The sequence below is a fragment of the Antechinus flavipes genome, chromosome 1, assembly GCF_016432865.1.
Source record: "Antechinus flavipes isolate AdamAnt ecotype Samford, QLD, Australia chromosome 1, AdamAnt_v2, whole genome shotgun sequence".
Classification (NCBI taxonomy): Eukaryota; Metazoa; Chordata; class Mammalia; order Dasyuromorphia; family Dasyuridae; genus Antechinus; species Antechinus flavipes.
The window spans coordinates 33,858,883-33,883,386 of NC_067398.1; the positions used below are offsets into that span (position 1 = coordinate 33,858,883).

The following is a 24,504-nucleotide window of genomic DNA, read 5'->3' on the forward strand; positions in this document are numbered from 1 at the left end:
GAAGACCTATATTTAAATCCACTAGTGACATTTATTAACTATGTGACGATAGCTAAGTCAACATAGCTTTTCTGTACTTTAAGGCAACTTTAAGAAGCTGTCATAGATTGTGACTTGTACCTTGCACCAGGAAAAAACAAAAAGCGTAGTCAAAACTTTTTTATCTTTTGGGAAATTAGTTTTTAAATAGAATTAGTTAAAATGACCTGTAAAGAATTTTAAAATTTGTAATAATTTCTTCCATTTTCACTGTTTCATTATTGTTTTTTTTTTTTTTTGGTGGTGGTGGGGGAGATTTTATTTCAGACTTAAATACAAAATGAGAAAAATTAACATGTACACAACAGACTCCGAGAGGATTTAATATAAAACAATAAATTTCCATTTCAAGAAAACATATATAATAAATATTATAAATTGTTTTCAAAGCTGCCCAGTTTTTGTTTTTTTTCTTCTTCTCTACTTTGCATCTTTCCCTCCTCCCCCCTTCTTTCTGTCACTGCCCCAAAGAAGGGTACAATTAAGCATATATATTTGTGTTTGTGCTTATTATATATATTTATTTATAAACATTACATATACATATACATATATATACATATACATATATTTATAAATTTAAGGCCATGTTGTGCTTATTTCCTCTTATCTTGTTTTCTTAGGATGGAATAGCATCTTCCTTCATAAATCCAAGTCTTTTCATATTTTTCTAAATAACCAGCTCATCATTTCCTCTACCATAGCAATATTGCAACATCCTATCTGAGATTGTCTGGGAGCTTTTCCCCCTTAGTTTCTTCATTCCTTCTATTCTTGACTTGCATAGGTTTTATTCAAGAAACTTTTAATTTAAAATAAGTCAGAATTATCTTTTTTATACTTTAGCAATGCTCTTACCTTATAATATTGTATAAGTTCCAATCTATTTTTCAGAGATGTCAAACCAGCTGTCCCAGGATGCACAAAATCCGATCATATCAAAACCACTTTTATATAGGGCCTTCTATTTGCTAAGGACTGTTGCGCAATGCTGGGGTTACAAAAAGAAAAGCAAAAGAATGCTTCTCCTTCTTCCCTGTCCTCAAGAATCTTTCAGTCTGATAGAGGGAACCCTGAAACTGCCCTGACTTTGGGAGGAGAGAAATTCTGCTTGAACTCTGGAGAAACGCTCCTCTGGGAGACGCCTGCCTCAGGGAATAATAAAAGATAAAATGGTTTCATTCTGTTATCTTGGTGGGACTAGCTCCACCCTTTATTGAGCTGAAAATTGGCCCAGTACCACTCCCAGCAAGTGGTCTCATTCAACCTGAAATCTAGGCCTGGGAGCAGTGACAACATTAAAGTAATTTCATTCAGTTGAAACTTCAGTTTCAGATTTCCTATTTAAAAGGCAATTTTGGGGCTCATTTCTTTGTAGAGGCCTAAAAGCAGGAATCATGCCATGCCAAGAGACCTCTCTTTGGCATAGCTGCCTGCCAGGACCCCTGCCTGCTGGGAAGACATTCTCTTCTTAGCATTAACCCCTCTTCATCTCTCTGCCAAGATTTCTCTGCTAGGACCTTGCCACTGAAAAAATCATTCTCCTAGCAAAAGCTGATTTCTCAATGCCACTAAACTTCCTTTTGCCAGTCTAATATTTCGGGTTCGTGAATTTTTTCATGGTTGGACCTGTGCTGACCAAAAGGAGTTCCCACAACTCTCTGCACTGCCACTAACCTCATCAAATCTAATGGATTGTTACCTTTAAGATAAAAGAAAAATTCTGAATCAAAAACCTTCTAGTTGGAAAGTGGCATTAGCTATCATTAGTCCATATGAAACAAGAATCCCCATCCTTAAGTGGACAACCAGCCTCTACTTCTAGATCCTGGCTCAGGGTGACCCTAGCACCATTTGTTCCATCAAGTTCTGCTTTTGCACAGCTCTGATTCTGAGGAATTTTTTCCTTACTTCAACCCTAAAATTGGCTTCTTTGCAGCTTTTGCCGATCACTCCTGGTTTTACTTGGAGAGGCCAAGTAGAATAAGTGTAATTAATCCCTTTTCTATATTACAGTTTTTCAGATTCTTGGATGCATCTACCTAGTTTCTCCTTACACTTCTCTTGATACTGATTTAAGGCCTTTGACCTTTCTGGATGTCCTTCAGTTTATCCTTTTTCTTGTTGTTGTCCTTTGTGCTGAAAGAGGATCAAAATGATGTCACATATAAGGGTCATGGCAAAGCGTGGTCCTGATCAGACCAATATGAGTTTGGAAGACTCTATCACAGATTGAGCACAAACAGTCCACAGTGCTCAGAACAAAACAGGATTCTAGATGTTGTACATAGTGAGACCAGATACCTCCTTATTTCTGAAGGCTTGCTTTCTGTGCAGTCCAAGATTTTTTTATCTTCCATAATGCTATAGAGTCATTGATTTGCAAGAATCCTCCCGCCCCTCCCTTTCCTTCTTTTCCTCTCCCCTCTCTTCCTCTCCTTTCCTTCTTTTCCCCCTCTTTTTTTCCCCCTTTCTCCCTGCCCTCCCCCACTAGTGTTTTTAGACTAAACATTATATTACTTCCTGTTACACACAATCCATGCAACTAACTTGGCCTATACCTAGTGCTTGGCATTTTACTTCCTGCTTCCACATAGCTTTTCTGAGGCTTTGAGAGTTTTTAATCTAACTTCAACTTTCAGTTCTAGGGACTCCACCTTCAAGAAGCCTTTAACTCTTCAATTTAAAGGAAAGAGAACATTAACTTTTATTTATTTATTTATCCACATATATTATTGCGTTGTTAGCCCTGATAGAATGTAAATATTTAGTTAAAAGATTTTTGTAGTTTCAATACCCATCGTGATTTCTTGGATATAATAGATGATTAATCAACACTTTTTGCATGTTTATCTTCCTGTTGCTCACTTCATTCAGAACACTTACTCTTTCTCCTTATGCAAAATCTTGTCCAAGTTGAGAATAAACAGCATATTTTTCTTACTTTGGGCATGTGTGTGTAATTATCAGATGTGGACACCATTACTTCTCCTTTACTTGATTTTGGTTTATTTTTCCAGACTCTTACTTTCCATATCAAGAATAGAGATTAGTAGAGTTAGGGATTTAAGGAATGGTCCTTCATTTTAGAATTCAGTAACTTCTTTTTTTTTTGCTTCATAAATTCAGCTGTGGAGTGTAAGTAAATGAGGAAATAAAAAGACATAGGTATATATTTGCAAAGTGGAAAGATAATTGATACAGACATAAAGTCTTCTTAAGCAATAAAAACACATCAAAATGTCAGATATATGGAGTAGGGAGGAATAAATGTTAGTGTAATAGTTAATCGGTGGCTTTCAAGTACAAGTTACAAAACCTTTTAGGAAATAAATAGTATCTTTTTCCCTCACAGAAAGTAGGCAGGATAGTTTTTTGGAAGTTAAGAATCCAGCCTTTTTGAGATAGGCTAAGATGAGTAAGATGAATAACCTTAGTTGATTTTTAAAGCAATTCTAATTTTGAGCAGAAAATTTTCATTCTTGGAAGGCAGCCAAATGTATTATTAGGCCATTCTACTATCTACATGAACAAAGCCTGAGAAGTGAAGTGTCCTGCTGGAGGAGACCTAGGTTCAGTGTGATAGTATGGTTAAGGAGTCAAAGATACAAAGAAGAGAATTACTAAGAGAGGAAAAACTTATTAGAGAAAACTACTGGCAATTATTTGTAACAATTGAAATTTTATATAGGTCTTCAGTGCTGTAAAGAAGATCCTAGATCATAATTATCATTGCTGACATTTATATAGTGCTTTATGATTATGAAATGGGTTTTCATACAATATTTCATTTGATTCTGACAACTTTTAGTATAGGTTGTGGTATGCCATCTCTTTTTTTTTTTTTTTCCTGGCACTGCTAAGTAAGTGCAAAGGCTAGAAATAAAACTGAGAAAAATCCTTCCCTCAAGGAGTTTATATTTTAATGAAGAGATGCAGTATTTTCACAAATAAACATAAAATAAATGTGGGAAGATAAACTGCGGGGGAGGGGTGGTGGTGGTGGTGGGGGATGAGGAAGGAGGAGGTGGTAGTGGTTCTAAGAAGTGAGGAAGAGTTCTGGGGTCATTGGAATATGTAGAAACAGCAAGTAGGAAAAGGAAACCAAGTGAGAGTTTGGTCCAAAACCACCTTTGATGCCTTTTTTTCTAGTCAAGTGAGCTAATTATTCTTTGGAGTTGGGGTTGGGGAGAGCGAGCAGAGGAGTCTGAGTGAGTTCTCTTAGATTAGCATTGTGCATTTTCAAGTTAAATATTATATGATATACTCATTTTAAAAAAAAAAAAAAGCAAAATGTTACATGAGGTAAAAATACATGGCTAGTAAAGACTGCAAGTGACACCATAATTTATAGAGTTCACATTTTGTCTTATGCATGAATTTTCAGAAACATTTGTTGAATAAAACAAGCTTGTTTTATTGATAAACTAGTAATGATAATGAAGCTGTGTGTTATTTTATGGATTATATAATTTACCATAACTCTTTACCACACATTAGTTAAATAAAAAAAATTTTAATTAGTTAATTCTGTTGCTGCTTAGTATTGCTAAATACTTGCATTGGTGAGGTTATAGTTACTGAAAAATATTTGGATCAGTATGAACCTGATTTGAAGCAGTTTGGAACACTGAGTCAGATAAAGTTTAAGAATATCAGAGATAAAGGGAGCCCAGAAGCTGCAGTCTGACTTGATCAAATTAGTTTGGACTGAATTGTTACATTTTATTTGACTTTAAAGAGATCTTTATCATTTCTTGTTATTTTGTAAACATTTGCATTTAATCACTGGCAACATGTGGTTTTATCCCTAGTAAATAATTATATTTTAATTGGTCTTTTTTTTTTTTTTAATTTTTATAGGATTCAATGGTCCCAATTTAAAGGCTATTTTATTTTCAAATTGGAGAAAGTAATGGATGATTTCAGAACGTCAGCTCCTGAACCAAGAGGTCCTCCCAACCCTAATGTTGAATATATTCCCTTTGATGAAATGAAGGAAAGAATTCTGAAAATTGTCACTGGATTCAATGGGTATGCATTTTTAAAATACTATTTTTAAACATTGAATTCATAATAAAATGTTAACTTTCGTTAAGTTTTGCTATGTTTTAAATTTTGGGGGGCAGGGGAGTTATACATGTCATTTAGAAGTCTAGATTTTGCTTTTTAGAGTAGCTTCACACAAGTGACCTGATATGAATATCAAAATGTATGAATTTCAAAACATGTTAATGACATATTTTGGGGGGTGGGGGAATCCTATTAGGGACTAATATTATGCAGTCCTTTCCTATTAAGTAGTTCCTGGCTAATATTCTGTTTAATTTTAAAATATTTGCACTTAACTCCTCATTTTACTCCAAATGCATCATGACCTTTTTAATGAAGTTAGATTTTTACAAAATGTATTCATGAAACAATAACATAAACAAATTATTTAAGTTGTATTTAAGTTAAAGGGTTTTATTCTCAAATGGTACTGTATCTCTTTAATGTTTTTATAGTTTATGTAGAACTTGTAGCTAACTAAAAACATATTTGTAAATAGCAAAAGTTCCTTACAACAGAGTTAATATTATACATTTTAATGTGTTTAAAAATTTTCCAGAATAACTTTTCTGGAAGGTGACAACTTTTGATCTCATTTTAAAAAAGCACATTACATATACTATTTGTTGCTTTGTGAGAAGTTTCATTGAAACCATATTTTGTTAAAATAAAGCTGATTTTTAAAAAATGGATGTCTTCTCTTTTATTTGGTACTGAAAATTAAATTTCCTCTACCAACATTTTAAAGGCTTTGTGAAATAATAAAAAATTTAGAAATTTGAATTGTACAGAACTATACTCAGCACCTTATGTTTTTAAAATATCAATTATGATAAGTTATAGAATTGTTATATTCAAACCCTGGGGTAGTTATTGAAAGAGATTTCATCTGTGAGGATGGTTGATGGAGTATAAATGTCCTTTAATGTGTTTAAGTAATAAACAGTTCTGAGATTTTGATTATAACATTGATCTTCCCTGAACTCTCATGTTGTTTGTTAAAAATTTTGTTTTATGTTTGTCATTAATCATGTGTTGTTTTTTTGTTTCAAAACTATCTCTAAATTGCTTTTGGGTGAAATGGGAAGGGGTATAAAGTTTTAATTCTTGAAAAAATGAAAACTTATGATGGGTGTAAGTTATAAAAAACATTTATTTTCATGAACCTTTTAGAAGTAAGGAAACTTAGTTGAATTTTAGACTGGAATTTTTACACTAGAAAAATACTTCAATGTCACTTTTAGAAATAAAAATCAACTACAACTATGAATTAGAAGATGAACTCCTAAAATAAATAAAAAATATGAGCATTTACGTTTCATAGCAGTTCAGTTTTTAAGTTCACCAAAGCATATCACTGTGATTTTTAAAAACTGAGATAAGATGAAATATTTAAATTTTATTTGGTTCTTTGTTGTTATACTGTGAAGATATAAGCTATTACAAATTTGCTTTTTGAATTTTTCAAACTAATCAGGTCTGAAACATACACGTACCATATATACTATGAAACTGGACTGTTACACAAAACAAGTCTAAAATGCTGATTGATTTAATTAAATTCTGGGATATATTGAAAGAAAAGGGAATAGTTATCTTTTAAAATAATGACATGTAACTAGGTTCTAAAATATTTTGGACTTTTTTATAGCACTCTTATTTGATTTCAGAGTTATAAACCACATAACATTTTTCCCCCTTTGTTTCTGTTTAGCAAGGTAAACTCAACATCTTTTATTGTTGATAAATTAAAGGTTTGGGGTTTTTTTTGTTTGTTGGTTTTGTGGTTTTTTTTTTTTTTTTGAAGGACTTTAAAATTTCAATTTTTTGTCTTATGCTTTATTGTAATTAGATTTATTCCTGTGGTCTAGTTACCTCCTGCCTGAGATAGATTTATTTATTTATTTATTTATTTTGAGTATTGTGTTTTTTAGTACTCATCAAAAATGAGCCATTTATTGCTTAAATGCTTATTTTTCTGATTATTTAGAAATTACAGGTAAGACACATTTTGGTTTATTCTAAACAAATACAAACATCCAATACTGTTTTTTTTTTTTAAACATTGATTTCTGTATGTTTAAAAAATGTTTCCCCTCCCTTTGCAAATGAGAATAAAATTTTATTTGTTTTCATATTTGAGTAAATTTGTATTGTAGGTCATTACTCTTTTTTACTTAAAGTGCTTTTATTTCTTATGTTTTAATTTATGGACACTTAAAATTTTGATAAGTGGGTGACATATTTACAGTTCAGAAACTAATGGTTGCTCTTTGTAATGAAGTAAACAGATAAGACAAAAATAGAGTATTATGACAATGATTTGTCAGTTTTGTAAATGAATTTTTTATGTGCCACTCATTGTATTACCTGTCACTTCAGGTAAAAGTATCAGAATTGTAAATTAAAAGAAATCAAGTCAATAATAATATTTTTTATCCTTCCCCCCCATACATATCCCATCTCTTTCTCTCCCTTTCTTCCCCCCTCTTCATTTTTATCTTCCCCTTCATTTCTTTCCCTTTCTCTCTCTCTCTCTTTTTTTTTTTTTCTTTTCTCTTTTAAGATTAAATAGGAAAAACAAAACAGGGGGGAATAGGGAATAAGTAACTTTTTTGTTGAAGTCTGTGGGGGCCTGTTCTCTGAATCATTTAAAATGCATAAAATAAAATAATATAAAATTGCCAAAGGGAACCACTGATAATGAAACAAAAGATGTCACTCACTCCACCAATTCATCCATCCAATTTGATAGATTCCCTGAATCTGAATTGATGGACCCCAAGTTAAGAAGTCTGGATAGAGAGGGAGTTTTATAATCATCTACTCAGAGTCCCTAGACTTAAACTTTATTTTATTTGAGATATGTTAGCACATAATACTTATTGGGATAATAGATAGAAAAAGGTGCTTTCTGAATGGCTAGAACTATAATAATGACTAGGACTGTTATTGATAGCAGTTAAAAAAAAATTTATTTAAAAGTTATGAAAACAGTTAATCTTTAACTTTGGTTCGCCTCTTAGGGGAATGAAAAACCAACTTTTTTTAGGTATTAGAATTCAGCCGTTTGCAATGTATCCATGTCAGTCATAATCTAGCATCTCCATATATTTTTTATGAGAAACAATAGTATTTATGTAATCCCTTCATCTCTCAAGAGCCACAAATCTGTATTGTTTCTTGTTCTATTGTGGTGGTTATTTAAAACTATAAACCAGTCACATACCTCAATAATTAACCTGTAGAGTAGTAAAAAGAGTGTGTGATTTTGAGTCAGGGATGCTGGGTGCTGGCATGGTTACTTTACCCAGGTGATTTTGGGCAGAGTGGTTTATTGTCCGTTTTCCTCAGTCTCTTTATGTGTTAATATGATGGAGTTGCACTTCATAGTCTCCAAGATTTATCCCACTCTAAATCAGTGATTCTAGTCTGTATCCTTTCTTATGCCTTTATATTTCTTCCCAAAATTCATACAGGGATTCAGGAATCCTGATTATACCCAAGTAACCAGCTTACATGGCATTTTTCTTTGCAAATAAGATGTGTAGATACCTGTGTGTAATGCCTACCTAAATGCTCTGCATATTATAAGCTTTTACTAAATATTTATTGAATAAAATATGAAGGAAATATATAACCTTTATAGGAACTATATTTGAGAATAGAAATTCTGATTAACTTGAAGCATGCATGAAAAGGTTTTTTTTTTTAAATTAAAAAAGAGACCAGAAGTAAATATTTCTTAAAAAAGTAGAAAATCTATCAGTGGAAAATGATCTTTTTAAAATTCTGTTATCTGTAGTCTGTTCAGGAACTGTTTCAGTATCTTTCTCATTTCTTTAGCCCCTTTATCCCTTCATCCTAGTCATTGAGTAGGAAGTGAAATCATTATAAATAGTAACTAAAATACTTGCTTAACATTCCATTTATTTTCAGTATGCTTTTTTTCCCTTTAGAATAGATAAGTGAGAATGTAATTTTTACAAGTTCCTCTAGGACAAATTAATTAGTTGGTTAGTATGGTTTATTGTGACAGGTTGTTTTGCTCTACTTTTAGGATTCTTGAAATGGAAAAACAATGGACCAAGCAGTAAGTTGATTTAGTTTTTTTTTTTTTAACAGAGCAAATTAAGAAGAGTATCAGCTTTGTAAGAGTCCCTAAGAACGACTTGACTTGAAAAGCCTTGAAAAAATGTCATGGCGTTTTTATTTTTGCTTTTTGTGATATAGTACTGGTCACTGCCAGTAGTTTAGGATTCATTGAGATTATTAGAGGAGCTCAATTCCTTCTGTATTTTCCAAGATGTCCCATTGTTTTATGCCTTTCTGAGTCAATTACAGAGCTGAATTTATTTTAATTTAAATATTTTGGGGGCACAAAAAAGAAAAGTTATGTCTCTACTCACTTAATAGAATTATAGATAAAATTAGGTCCTGTATTTAGAAAATGATTTACAGTGATATTTGTACAGTTCTCAAATTTAAATGGTCTCTTCCTTACTTGTGCTAAGTAGTACCTGCCTTAAAACTAGGCAATGTCAAAAAAAAAAAATTAGGAGATAACCAGTTTTTAAGAGTTTGTATTAATCATATTTAACCTATATCAGATTGCTTGCTTGAGAAGGGAGAAGTAAAGGAAGGAGGGAGAAAAATTTAGAAATGTTGAAAACTATTTTTACAAGTATTTGGAAAAATAAAATGCTATGTAAAAAAAATTTAGAATAAGTTCCCAGTTGGTTCAGAGATTGCTTTGCTCTTTTTATTTCTAATCAGTACTAATAGTCCTAAAGAAGGGCTGTATCTCACCTCTTCCTGTAGAAGGAAGGGGCGTTTCTTTATATAGACTATAGTGCCAATTTTATTCTGTTGTAGGGAGCTTTGCCCAGAAATGTGTTTTCTTGATCAGTTTAAAAAATTTCTAGCGTATTAGCAATTTTCCTAACGTTTTGAGGCTTTGTGAATGCTATGGGGGCAATAAAGATTTTTTTTCAATCTCATGGTATGTGTCAGAGATAGCACCTGAATTCAGTGCTTCTTGACTTAGCCTACTATCACTAAGCAAACATTCCTCAAAATCATTTGTCATTTTCATCATTTTTACCTTTTGTAAAGATGATGGGAACTAAATAGTTTATGTAGAAATACTTTGTTCTTAATTTTTTAATTTGGTTGAATACAGTAGTTACCTACTGAGTATTAAGAGATTTCTGTTGCTAAGCTTATCTACAAAGGTAGTTGTTTAAGCACAGTTCTGAATTCCCTAGTGGCAAATTAGTTCAAAGCTTTAACTGTATCAAAGAGATTATATTTCTGCTTTTTTTCTTTAGTTCTTTCAACTTGAATACGTTGTATATATTAAGAATGCTTAGGATTTGAAACTTAACTGACACACAGTTAAACTATGCTGCAACTTTAAAACATGAGAACATTAGTAGGTGCATTGGAAAGTTTTTTTCTCCCCTTTGTGAAATCTTATTGTTAGGGATCAACTAGAGACTGACTTCATTTAACTCCTAGTAATCTGCTTAATTCTCATTGTTTCAAACTTCTGTTGTTCAAATCAGGCTTCTAGTATCTTGAATTTCACTTTACTCTTAAATTAATTTTATATATTGTACATTGGAGAACTTTAATCAAATAGTTTTCATAGACTTGGGTCTGAAAAAGGTTTATTCTTCAGTAATTTACTGTGATCTGTAATTGTTTGATGTGAATAAAATTTAGCTGTAATTTTTGAATTAGTTACTTTGGGGTTTTTAGAGAGATCTGGACTTTATTCTAAGGAATTTTTTCATATGTGAGCCAAATACTCCTGGAAATTTAAGTAACTGAATTTATTAGGGCCTATTAGGTTCTCAAATATTTGAAAGTATATATTTTTTTGGTTTGTTTTTTGTGTTTTTGGTAAGGGAGAATGGAAAATAAAGGATGGAATAAGAACTGTATTTTGATTGCAAAAATAATATTTTAAAATTTTAATGATTTCTTCTCATTAAAATTGTTGATGAGCTAGTTTTGTTCATAAAGTATTAAAATCTAGGATAAGCCCTGTGATTTCTAGATAATACTTAGACTGTCTTTCATACTTGTGCTTTACCCCTTTTTCTCTGATACAAGTATTAGATCCTTTTTCTAAAATTAAATGTCCAGTGAACTGCTATTTACTTTGAATTTATTTCTGTTATTCATAGTGTTCTTTATAATGTACTTCCTCCCCTAATTGATGCATGTTTCCATTTCAGTTTTGTTGGCGGCTTAGGGTCATTTTTTACCCAAAATATTTTGTACCTCTCCATTGCTAGGATCATGATGCAAGCAAATAGGCATTTGATATGTATTTTTTCATTTAGTAACCCTATTTGATATTACTGAGCAAATCTGTTCCTAATTTTGTTCAGATGAATCTAATTTTTTTTTTAAGTCTGTAGAGCATTTTGCCTTGTATCTTAAATGGAGATTAATGGAGTGTTCAACCTTTTTCATAATTAAACCAAATGTGATATATTTGGATTGATTATATAAGACTAACTCATTAACTTCTAGAAGTAAATTTCTGGGTAGAAAATTGCCAACTATATGAGTGTAATATCATAATTTCACAGTTATTTCTCTATCTTAGATGTTTTCTCAAAGTCAGTTTTTTAAAGGCATCTTTCCAAAAAGGGGAGAAGAATTTTTTCTTTGAAATCTATTGGCCTTTGGGAAAAGAGATGGGAGAGGAAAAAAAATGATATACTGCCATCTCCTGGGCACAAGTGACAATGAATACTTTTGAAATACAGAAAAGTAGACAACAGAACCTGAGGACTTCAAGAAGAAATAATAGTAACATTTCCCCTTTTGAATAATAGAAAACAGTTTGTGTTAATTATAATGTAAAAGTTATTTGTCTTTGAGTCCTTACAATGTTGCTTTGAGAGAAAATGTAGTGATGTATCTGTCTATCTAGTTTGTTAACCATTCCTTCTGAGCTCATTTTTAAAGTTTACTTCAGTTTCTATAAAATGGAGAAAAATAAAGGATTAGCTTGTTCATCAAAAAAGTGAATCTCTTTGTTACATGCCTGCTTTTTTTTAAGGCCAATATATTTGTGATAATTAGTGTAATTCTCAAATAATTTAGTGTATGCTTCTTTTGTACTATAGCTGTATTTTAACTTGTATTGATTTCATAGAATATGCTAATTTGGAAACATATTTCTTGGCATTATTTATGTTTACCATAAGTAACCAAAAGAATACTTAAATTTTTGATGAATAATTTGCTTAAAGTTACCATAACCTTTAAAGAGATGTTATATGTTTAATTTAGATGCCAGATATTGTTAGTAGTGCTTATAGTTTTAAAAAGTTGAATACATATTCAATGATTTCCTTTAGAGAATAATTAGTATAAATTTTGTCTTTTTATTTATTTTTATTATAACTTTTTATATACAAAACATATGCATGGGTAATTTTTCAACATTGACCTTTGCAAAAACTTCTGTTTCAACTTTTCCTCTCCTTCCCTTCACCCCCTCGCTTAGATGGCAGGTAGTCCCGTATATGTTAAATACCACACACACACACACACACACACACACACACACACACAAAATTTTATGTCTTGAAAATCTGTTTAACCTGCTTTGTTACATTTCAATTTGCCTTTTCATTTTATATGAATAAGTATTTGTCTCAATATTGATATGATTTATTTCAGTTGGATGTCTTAATTAAAATTTAAATTATTTCATTATCATATTGTATGCTTACAAGAAAATGTACTTTTAAGCTGTACTGGAAATGTAGACATTTGTGTACCAGATACTTTGAAAGGACAGAGTTTTGTAACTATTACAATTTTGTACCAGGGGAACATATAATTAAATATGTGGTCATATTACAGATCTTAGTATCATGTTGGTAATTGTTTTCTTTTTCCTGTTGAAATAAAACTTTATTTGTGTGTAATTGTATTTACAATAAGTTGGTGGATCATTGTTTATTTCCATGGATGTAGGTATTTCTTTTATTGGTTCAGAGGGGCCATCATTTTATGCCTTAACAGATGATCTTCGTTAATTGCTTTTGCCTCCCAAATTCCTCCCCTGTTGGCCATTTTTCTGATAATGAACTTTCCATATTTTTAGCTAGGTTGGTCTTTTAAAAATAACAGTATAGTTGGGAAGCTTGTTTTCTTTTGTTTTTTTTCCAGTTTGGTATAAGACTTGCCAAAGCTTGTATTTTCTGGGGATAGTCTCTAGGAAGCCTGAAATATCACCCTGCTCTGGTGAGGTATTAGATCAGTATTTTAATGACAATTCCTTCTTTGGTTGGTGTAGGACTGAAATATTTTAGTGTAATCATTCTATTACGAATAATAAAAACATGTATTTACTAATTTGGGTACACTAGGTTCTTGTCAATTTGGGGGAGGTATATGCACACAATTATGCATATAATACTGTCAAAGCATTTTTAGATATAAAGAATATCATTTCATTTGAAATTATAAGGGTGGAATTACATGTGGTACACTCTGCAGTCAGGAGTAATTCACCTTTAAAGCCTGTCCTAAAGAAAAATCACAATTTTCTTAGACTTTTACCTTGCTCTAAGGTAAAGGATTAAATTGAATTTAAAGGATGATATGACTATGACTACTTTTGATAATTTTTAAAGTTCTTGTTTAAAACTTTAAAACATAAAACAATGCTAAGATGCCTTGATCAACAAGTATGGGGAAGAGAAAGGAACAAATATTTAGCTGCTGTGTTAGATGCTAAAGATATATTCTCATTTGATCCTCACAAAAACCCTGTGAGGTAGGTACAGGATTACTTACATTTTATGTAATCCTCAAATTTTGTGAATTGAAATTACTTTTAATTTAGAATATTTTTATTTTTGTGCTAATATAAGTGTTTTTCTTTTTTTTAAATTAAGGAAGATGGGGGGAATAGTTTGATTTTTGAAGTATTGAAAGGATGTGTCATTTTTGAATGCTGTCATTGAAAGCCACAGTGAAAATTTTGTCCCTAACTTAATGTTCTCAGTGCTTTTGCATGTTAATAACACAAATTTCTTAATTATAAAATTGTATTCTATTACAGTATTCCTTTTACTATTCAGCGACTTTGTGAATTGCTAACAGACCCAAGGAGGAACTATACAGGAACAGACAAATTTCTCAGAGGAGTAGAAAAGGTATTTTTTCCCTAATATGATTGGATTATACTTGTAGAAAAATAGGGTTGATTGAGAGACCTTGAGAGATAGTTGGTATAATTGTTTTGTTAGAAGTGGTTAAAATTATCCTTTTATTTTGTTTATCAGTTATATCTAATTATGTCAGTTCTTACCTGTATTAACTTTTATTTGGGAATATATTATCAAATATATTTAGAATTAATTTAAAAATTCTGATTAAATTTGAACTAAATTAGTCCCAGTATAATCTCTAAAATAACTGGGATTTGAGATATTAGTGATTTATAGGGTTCCATGTTAATTCTTTTGATCACTTCTTTATTCTCCCCTTTTCACCCATCTTCATATCCCATCTCCTTCTCCATCGTTTACTAGGTCCCAAACTGAGAATTATACTCAGCAGTGCTATCAGTTTTCTTGCCATGCCTGGGATGATTTATTGTCAGGGCCTGCCCTTCATCTCTGAGACTTCATTGCCAGTATTTTTCCCCCACCAGTGTAGACTTCCAAAAGTATTCATTACATTGAAAGGTCCATGATTTTACTGCTGAGAATACTCCTTCCATCAATGCCTTTCTAGGTTGATGTAGGAGCTGCCAGAGATTGTCTTCTACTGCATAGTCTTTGAAAGCCTAGACTCACCTTCACATCATGATGGAACATTGAAATAGAACTTTAGTAGAAATTGACAATATTTAGGGTAAGAAAATTTGATGGGTTTTGTTTCCAAGAAACAAATTATAGTAATTAATGTTTATGGTTGGGGAAAAGCTTGATTTTTGGCCCTGACTGAAGGGTTTTGATTTTATTTATGTACTACCATATTTTCTTCATTAGTAAAATAGCAGGAATAAAGACTTTACCTCAAGATGGTTGTGACAATAAGAATGCTAAACAGCAGTGTATGGTCTTATTCTAGCACTAAATTATCAATTTTTGTTATTACAGAATGTGATGGTTGTTAGCTGTGTATATCCATCTTCAGAGTAAGTATAAAATTCTTGGATTAGCTTTAAAAGTACTTTTTCCTTTTAGCGTTATAGAATTTATGCTTCCATCAACTGCTTCTTCCTAGCCTCATTAATTTGGTTGGTATAGTTTTGTTTTGTGGTGCCTCCCACCAGAAAGTTGTACATTACTAGATTTGTATTTTTAGTGCCAGTGCGTTAAACATATTTTAAAATCTCAGATTTATGAATCTAAAGAATAAATAAATAAATCTGGCATATATTTTGTCTAAATCTTTTAAAATTTTTATGTTCCTAAATTGCTTAAGTTTCCTCAACAAACTGTTTTATTATACACACACACACACACACACACACACACACACACACACACACTATTCTGTCTATTCCTACAATGATTCTCATTTAGGGATTAAAGGAGATTAAGGTTTAGGATTTGTTTAGTGTAGGAAAGGACATCTTGGTTTCTGAACAAGTATTCTGAGAGGAGGGGATCACTTGTTATTGTTCTTGCATGTTGGGTGTTTTATTAGTTTCACTGGTGAGGAGTTTGCCCATTATTTGGCTGAGATGCCCAATGCATGCAGAATAATATTTTCTTTGTCCATCATAAAGCATGGAGTGTCTATGGTTGATTTATTCAAGGTTTGACAGATGAAATACTGCTTGTGAAACTTGGGAGAAATAGCCCACTAGGTATCCCCATTTCAGAATATCTTTAAGGCAAAGGATATTTATTTTCTATTTATTTATTTTGTTTATAGATTTCTTATTTTTAAACGTGTAACATAAAATACGAGATTACAAAGAAAGCTCAATCTATTGGAATGTAGTTATCAAAATATTTAAGATCAAAATCTTACTAATCAAAATATTTAAAATAAAAGTTGATTTAGGATTAAATCTTCTGGGATACCAGGAGATGAACAGTTATTAGAGTAATGAACATCTTATATATCTAGGCTCTGTGCTTTATGGCTGAAGTATTGCTAAACTTTTAAGATTTGGTGGAAATAAGAGGATCTATCTTAGAGTCAAAATTTAAGAAATTGATTAGCTTTAAATTGCTTGACATTTTTTTTCTGGAACATGACAGTTTTAAAGCAAAATGCTGCAATACAAATACACCTTAAATGTTCTACTGTACTTATTGAAAAAAAACAAAACTAGAAAATTGTGAAGACCGAGTTAGCACCTTGGATATCTTAGAATCAGCTGGAGTCAGGATAAACAAAAGTCCTTGGTCTTTATTTTTGGTCTTTAGGGGTAGGGGTGAATTGGATGGATGCAGAATCTCCACGACTTCTCCTTGTCTCCTCCTAGAAGTGACTCTGGCTAGTTTTACTCCACCCCCTAGTCCCTCCTACGAATTCTCTGTATACATCAATTATCGAGCCAGCACAGAATAGTGGGAAGGGCTATTTTCCAAGCATATGCTTATAGAGTATTGTCCATTCGGTAATTAGCCTTAAGAGCTCCATTGTCCGACCTCAATGCATTTCAGCCCTTTACAAAAAATAGATAATAAAAATTTTTTAACCCATTGTTAAGGGCATAAACAAGTCTATAATATAAATGATGTTGCTGATTTAATTTTAGAATCTAAGTAATGTAATTTTATTGGTACCATAAGACTAAGTCTGAAGATGAAAAGTTCAAGACACCTCAGTTTTTTGGTAACTCGGATTTTGCTGATTTGGCTTTTTTAGTTAGATTTTTATGGGTAGTAATATATGAAATGGGGAAAAATTTTGAAGAAGATGTGAAAAAAAAATTCCACTTTAGACTTAGTAAAACAGTTTAGAGTTTTATTTTATGTAGTATGCAATTTTTCCTTATTAATACATTCCCAAAATTATTTTTCTTAGTCAAGGCTCTACTTTAGTTGCGACTTTTTGTAAATGTACATATATTTTAAGGACATGTATTTACATTTGGAAGAAATATGGACACATTTTTCCTAGGTATATTAAAACCAAATGTTGACTGTCACAAAAACCTTCAATTTTTTTTTTTAGAAGGCATATTTTTCATTACCAAAACTGAAGAATTTCAGAATTTTGTTATATAGCAGAATGTTTTCATTTCTCATAGGAAAAACAGTTCTAACAGCGTAAACCGGATGAATGGTGTTATGTTTCCTGGAAACTCACCAAGTTACACTGACAGGTAAGTTGGTTTTAGTGACAAAAGGCACAGCATTTCCCTTCTTGGAAAATGGGTCCTATCCTTTCAAACATAGGCTTCTGATGGGAATGTACAAATAGCAAACAGAAAAAACTTATTTCTTGATGTGTAGACTTGGAAGACAAAATGTTATCTTTTGGGAATTTATATGTGTTTATCTCAGGAAGGACTAATTTTCATCAGAATAATAATGATGGTTTGTTATAGGTCTAACATAAATGGTCCTGGAACTCCCAGACCAGTAAATCGACCAAAGGTTTCTTTGTCAGCCCCCATGACAACAAATGGTTTGCCTGAGAACACAGAAGGTAAAGAGTCAAATTTACAACTAACTGAGGAGAAAAACCACAGGTTTGTATACAACTTAAATATCTGTCTTTTCACCAAAGTTTAATTTGCCACTTGATAGTCTGCCCTGGGCAGACAATATGTGTGTGTGTGTGTGTGTGTGTGTGTGTGTGTGTGTGTGTGTATATCTATAGTGTAGGATTAGGAGGAAGTAAATATTGTAATGGTGACCTATAGAGCTAAATTTTAAGGAGTTAACATATTCATAAAGCTTAAAATATACTTGTCATTTAAAAAAGGTACTTGGAAAAGAAAAAAAAAAATCTTTGCAAATAAGATTTGAAATTTCTTAGGATAGACTTTTTCCTGACAGTATATAAACGAAATAGAACATAGTTTTGTCTCATTCAGAGAAAGTCAGCGTTAAAAAAGTAAGGAATAGACAAAGGTGCTTCACATAGTAAATGGCACCGGTATGAGGGGAAGAAGCTGATTTAAAGTGGAACCTGTTAGCACTGAGATGTTGACTTCCCAAATTCCTCTGCTGTCGGACGTATTAACTTCGTCAGCCGACTATTAGAAAAGAATTGTATCTTAAATATGAAAATTTGGTGGAGATGGCAAATGTTTTTTGGCCTAATAAGGTTTTATAAAATTTTCACAGTGATTCATCAACATCTGATTCAGAAGGTACCCAAGCAAGTCCTGTAAAAAATAAACACTCTGATGAAGACTCTGTGGAAGCTGAGGGCCATGAGGTAAAAAGACTCAAATTTGACACAGAAGGTGAAGACACAACCAACCAGAATTCCCCTGGTGAGATGTCTTCAGCTGTAGTAGAAGAAACAGGAACGCCATCTGCATCTCAGGATAAAGACAGAGGAAACAGCTCTGCAAGACAGCGTTGTACAGAAGAGGAAGAGGAGGAAGAGGAGGAAGAAGAGGAAGAAGAGGAGGAGGAAGGTATTTAGAAATAATTGGGATTCATGTACCATTGTTTTAATGTTGGTTGCTGGAGGTGTTTCTTGATTAAAGGTTCAGGATATGATTTAACCTGTTGGCTAGAGGAATATAACTTTAATTGGGGCTGACAATTTAATTGTTGCAACTTTTGATTATTTTTAGAATCTTTTGTGACCTCACAAGAAATTCCTCCAGAAAGAAAAGATCAGGAAAAAGAGACTGATGAGGCCTTAACTGTGAGTGAAGAGACTTCTGAGGAGAGTAATCAAATGGAGGAATCTGTCCTCTCTCAGGAAGACAAAGATTTGCATTCTGAAGACAGTGAAAACACAAGACCTGTAAGTAGTGGTGCTGATTGCAGTGAAACGGAAGAGTTAGGAACCTATGCCAGTGAAAGTCGAGAAATTCCATCCGAATCCCCAATGGAAAACAGTGATGAGGCCACAGACGTTGCGGAAGAACCCATGGAGCAAGACTAACTATGAAACCCACTTAGATGCAGTATTTTACATAAGGCCCTGATTTTCCACTGTATAAAACTTTTATGTAATAAAGTGGACCTTTAGTTTTACAAGAGAAGCAGGTTGTAAAATATGATTCTTCATGGAATAAATCCTGAAAGAGTTTTACACGTAAGAACTGTGAATATCGGCTCCTTCAGGTCCTGCTTACCGCTGACTTTTTGGTCTGGTAAAATCAGTGGTATGTGTATAGATTTTTTTTTAATTTAGAATAAAAGTTTTTAAACTGGAAGGTAATTATAATTTTGACAAACTTTTTGGAGATTACCACATTTAGTTTATACATATGCAAGAAAGCTTTTTGTCTTGTCTATTTCTGACAGCTCTAGCAGTTTTCATATTTTGGTCATAGTTTCAACATTTTAACATGTGAATTATAGGGTTTCATGCTGGTTTCCAGATTTTATTGTTTGACTATGTACAATGGAACCTTAAGTCATAAATACATATAAATATATATATACTATTCTAAGGGGGAAAATGTTCTATTTTTCTGTTTCTATAAGAGATGAATACAGTGAATACTTTTTCTATTGGAAATAATTGAATTCACCTCTTTCAGAAAGAAATTTCTTTCACTTCTGAATAATTCAAATAAAATCTGGCCCCTATGAAACCCTGGAAATCTTTAACACTGTTGAAAAATACCAGGTTAAACACATTCCAAGAAATCTGTTCAAACTACAACCCTTTTGTATACTTCTGAGGTGCCTGACTAAAAGGACTTCATTTATTTATGAGAAAAATTTACTTTATGTTAAGAACAGTCTTCAACCATTAGCTTAATATTTTTTAGGGTGAATGCTTATGAAGCTGATGTGAGAACATCTCAGAAGAACTGGGCAGGTTACTTGACCTTCTGCTTGCTTCTATGAACATTGTGAATATTACACATTTCTTTCTAAATTATTTGAAAGTATGCAAATGGATTTGGTATGATACACCACTGTACTGAAGGAATTAATATATTACCTAGTTATGTACCTGAGCTAAATGATTGAAAGTTCTAGGGGTGCATAGAAACCAACATAATTTGTATGACATTTTGAAGTGAATTAAATATTTTTGAACATGCTAGTCCGACAGCCAGTGTTATATTTTTCAGATCAGCGCAAAGCACAACTACTGCTCAACTCAATGTTTTCAGATTCCCATAAAGTCACGCAAGCTGCAACTTCCCAGTCAAAATTACTGGCTGCCAAATTTATACCTGTTTCTTCAACTGTACCTTTTTGATATTTAGAATTTTTAAATTTCTGTAAAGTAGATTTTGTAGATTGTAATGTGTTCACTGCCTTTGTGAAGCGGTATATAATTGTATAATTTCTGTGTGTAAACTGAATGCTTGGGCTTTCAATACAGTATTCATATAAAGCAATAAATATTAATGTTATAAAATATTCGAGTACATTTTTATCAAAACAAAAGGATACGTTTTTTAGTTTCAGATGCCTGAAATACACAAATGGATTAAAAAGTTGACGCAATTTCTGATACCGTATCATATGCTTTACGAATGATTTGGGGAAAAACACAGGTTGTGGATTTTGTCTGTTTAAATTTTCTTTACCAAAACACCAGAATAATTTGGCTCAGTTTCTATATTTGTAGAGTACTTATTACTGACTGTCTTGTCTGTCAGGTTCACAGCAGCCAGAGGAATATATTTAAGAATGTTTGATAGTTAAAAAATAAACAAACAAAAAAAAAAACACAACACTGCACGTTGATTAGTGTCTCCCAGAGAGAAAAGAAAATCAAACATTGTAAATTTTTTTTTATTTTTTCAAAATTGCTAACTGCAGATGTGTTTAATAAAAAATAAACGTTCAAAATGTTGAAATGAAGCAAGGTTAAATATGACATTCATTCATAGTAAAATTTTACTTTTTTGTTAAGGGATATTTTGCCAATGAGAACAAATTTTAAACATTTTAAGTTTAGAAATTTTGGAATTTCCTTTAGGATTTTTGTGAAAATATTGTCAATAAACCTATTCTTTAAGCACCTATGACCTTTTGATATTTTTATTTTAATAGTTGTAGTGCCATGGACTATTTGTTAATATAATGATTATAATCAATTTACTTTTGTCAATTTTAAGTTTTAAAATTTAGCAACGTGGTTTTGTGGTCTGTGAACTTGTAAACTTGCAATTGCTGTTGTTGCAAGGGTAAATGCATCTCTTTATTAAATAAAGTCAAATAATGATGAATGTATACAATGCTATCCTAACTCTGTATGAGAGAATGCTTTTTAATTTTTAGTTTCTTGTTAGCCTTCATGTTGATCTTAGATCAGATTTATTGCTGTTTACACAAGGTTAACTGAAGAAGACTCTGGGTTTGCTTATGGGGAGTATATCATGCTTCTTTATTAGGACAGATGGGACTGATGCTTCCATGGTTAAACCTGGATAGAGGCTTCTTGTTTAGCTGCTGTAAAGGTGTTGGTAACTATCAGGGAATGAGAAGTTTTCTTTTAAGTTTGAAAAGGTGCACTCAGGAGATAAAGTAAGAAAGAAAATAACAGTTCTAATTAATAATGTCAGACCTGATTTAGTCATTCTGACATCAATTTTCTTTAATGTGATGAGCCAACAGAAGTTATTTCAAAAGCTCTAACTCAAGAATTTGTGGGTTTAAAATGCTATTTACTTGCTCATTCTTTCTAGTGTAGAGCAGGTTTCTAACTTAATCATGCGGTTTGCCTAAGATAGAAAATAATCAATACTGATTAGGCATTGAGGGATAAACAGTTTATATAGTTTTTATTAATTTATTTTTTCTAAGAATGGATACAATATGTTTTGAAAATGCTGAAAACTGTTCTAATGTAGTAGAACATAACAATCAGTGAATCCTTAACAATCCTCCTCCCCGTCCCACTTCAAATGGTTTATTTAAATCAAGTTAGGATAAGTTTTGACTGCACCTTTGAAAGCAGGCAAAATAATAGTCTATTGTTGGCAATTTGGAGCAGTAGTCATGCTACTTTGAAAAGAGTCCCTCAAAGACTGGCTCATATAAGCACTGGCTTTATAAAAGCATTGTGTTCATAAGAGTGCTTTATTTTGCCAATGTAGATAGGCATGCATTTATGCATTTTAATCTAAAGTCAGAAACTAACTTTCAAATAACATAGTATAAACTAGTTTTCATGTTAAGGTGCTGGTGTGAAGTAATTCTTATGAGAGCTGTTAAAATGGTATTTATGAAAAAATTGGAGAGGGGATAAATTTACAACTTGTACAACCAAAGGAACTAAATTATGGGTAGACTTTCAAATTATGGTCCCTGAACTGTTTCATAAGTACATGGCAAAAAGGATGCTCAGCTATTTGTGAGATAGATGGTAGTCATAAAATGGATTACTGCAGTGACATTAAATAATTATAATTTTATATGGGAAAGTGGTTCAAGACTAAGTTTAATGCATTAATAGTCTAATAAGAATGATAGTGTATTGATGAGAATATATTTAAATATAGTGAACCAATAATTAACTTCCTTCAGGATTTTCTTATTATTTGAACTTGGAGCCCAGCTTACTTTGCCAAAAATGTATTATTTTCATAATGCAATAAAAGACAAATTAGACAAATTTCTGCATCTGTGGAATTGCTTTTCTTTTTTGCCAAAAGATTATTCTGTGTTGCTTGAATTTAAAAATGCTCTATAGATAAGAATATTAAGCCCATCCTTCTATCAATCACGGGTCAGTAACTTTTGTTTTTTCACTCTTTCCAAGATTAGTCTAACACCAGTTAGAGATCGATTACTTTCTTATCTTGTATATTTACCAAGGCATTTCAGGGGGGTGGAAAATCCCTTAGTTCTGTCCCTGACGGCTATATTGGCCTTTCATTTTTTAAATATTTTCATTTGTTTTGTTCCTTCTGTAAGCTTCCTATCCATCCCAATTGCCATTAGCTTGGGGGGGTTCATGATAGTTTACAGCTAGTCTACAGGCTGCCACACCAAACTGGTTTTTCTCTCTTCATGGAGTAGATACAATCTATAAGGGAATTGAGGATAAATTCACACTTTAGCAGGAAAGCGTTAATCTTTCTCACCAGAGCGTAGCTCAGAATAACAAATAAAAATTTAATCTGATTGATACAATTTGAAGCTGGAAGGACATCTCTTAGGACTCTTCTAGTTTTAAATCTCTTGATCATGTCATAGCCCCTCCTTTTTACAATAATTTTATTTAAAATTTATCTTTAAAAATATAAAGAACCAAAAGGACTGAAGATAACAAATATTACATGGCCTATTTTTTAAAGTATATGCTAAAATGTCTTGAATGCTGCTGTGTTTCCTTGTGTCCTCTTAACTTCTGGGGAATTAAAAAAAAACCCCAACACATCTTTCAGTATTTCTATGACCATGTGATTTCCCCCATAATTCCTGTCCCTCCTTCCTGGAAAAAAAAAAGCCCCTCATCTATAATGGTCTAGAGACACAAATTCACACATGGGCTATGTATGTCTCATCCTAAAATATGTTTAATTCATTTCCTCTAAGACAAATGAGAAATAAGATTCACTCACTGGTGGTTGGACATTGCACCGATCCTCATTTTAAAATCCAAATTTATATCAGTACATATAAATCTTCCCAGGTTTCTTTGAATCTATCCCTTTCATTATATCTTAGTGCCTTAATCTCATTCATTTTAAATCATAATTTCTTCAGCTATTTCCCAATTTAGAGTCATCCATTTTTGTTTTTGGTTCTATTAAGAAAATGTAAATAAAGAAATATTAAGAAAAAACAATTGAACAGAAAAGGAAGGTGCATTATTTATGCATCCAGCAGAGTACATCAGGAAGGATTCAAAATATATAAAATAAATTTCCATTCCAAGAAAGCAAATATGGTAATCAAAGAAATTGTATTTATGCCTCCACCTTTTTCTTGCTTCCTTATAGTTAATGCACATTTACTCATATATAAACATGCATCTAAAACAATATGGCAAACACATAATATAAATTTCTCTCGTTTGAATCTTAATTTGGTTTTGTCTAAGATACATGATCATTAGCCCTACATTGTTTTTCTAATAAATTCTGCTCCTGTTCCTTGTAGTGTTTGTGTATAACTTTATAACTAATTTTGCTCCTTAACTGGCCTTGCTATTACTTAATTGCCTTCTCCCTTCCATGAATTCCTCCTTTATTTCCCCCACCCTTTCCCTCTTTCCTCCAATTAATCTACATACCTTATCCTTCTTGTTGATCTAAACACCTTTTTTAACCTTCCTTTCCTGTGCTCTTTTCCC

General features: G+C 32.0%; 1 protein-coding gene across 2 annotated transcripts in view; it reads left to right on the forward strand.

Annotated features, from left to right (window-relative positions):
* The window catches only part of PPP4R2 (protein phosphatase 4 regulatory subunit 2), a 54,670-nt gene extending 31,852 nt beyond the window's left edge, over positions 1–22,818 (forward strand). The window contains exons 3-10 of one of the 2 annotated variants that reach the window (XM_051980899.1): positions 4,903–5,073; positions 14,192–14,285; positions 15,237–15,274; positions 17,351–17,425; positions 17,651–17,794; positions 18,396–18,694; positions 18,857–19,032; positions 20,012–22,818. In XM_051980899.1, coding sequence (XP_051836859.1) covers positions 4,903–5,073; positions 14,192–14,285; positions 15,237–15,274; positions 17,351–17,425; positions 17,651–17,794; positions 18,396–18,694; positions 18,857–19,032; positions 20,012–20,026 — 1,012 coding nt within the window. In that variant the 3' untranslated portion in view covers positions 20,027–22,818. Of the gene's footprint in view, positions 1–4,902; positions 5,074–14,191; positions 14,286–15,236; positions 15,275–17,350; positions 17,426–17,650; positions 17,795–18,395; positions 18,695–18,856 lie in introns of both variants that reach the window. The other variant, XM_051980892.1, reaches the window with a different exon arrangement.
* Positions 22,819–24,504: the final 1,686 nt, after the last annotated feature.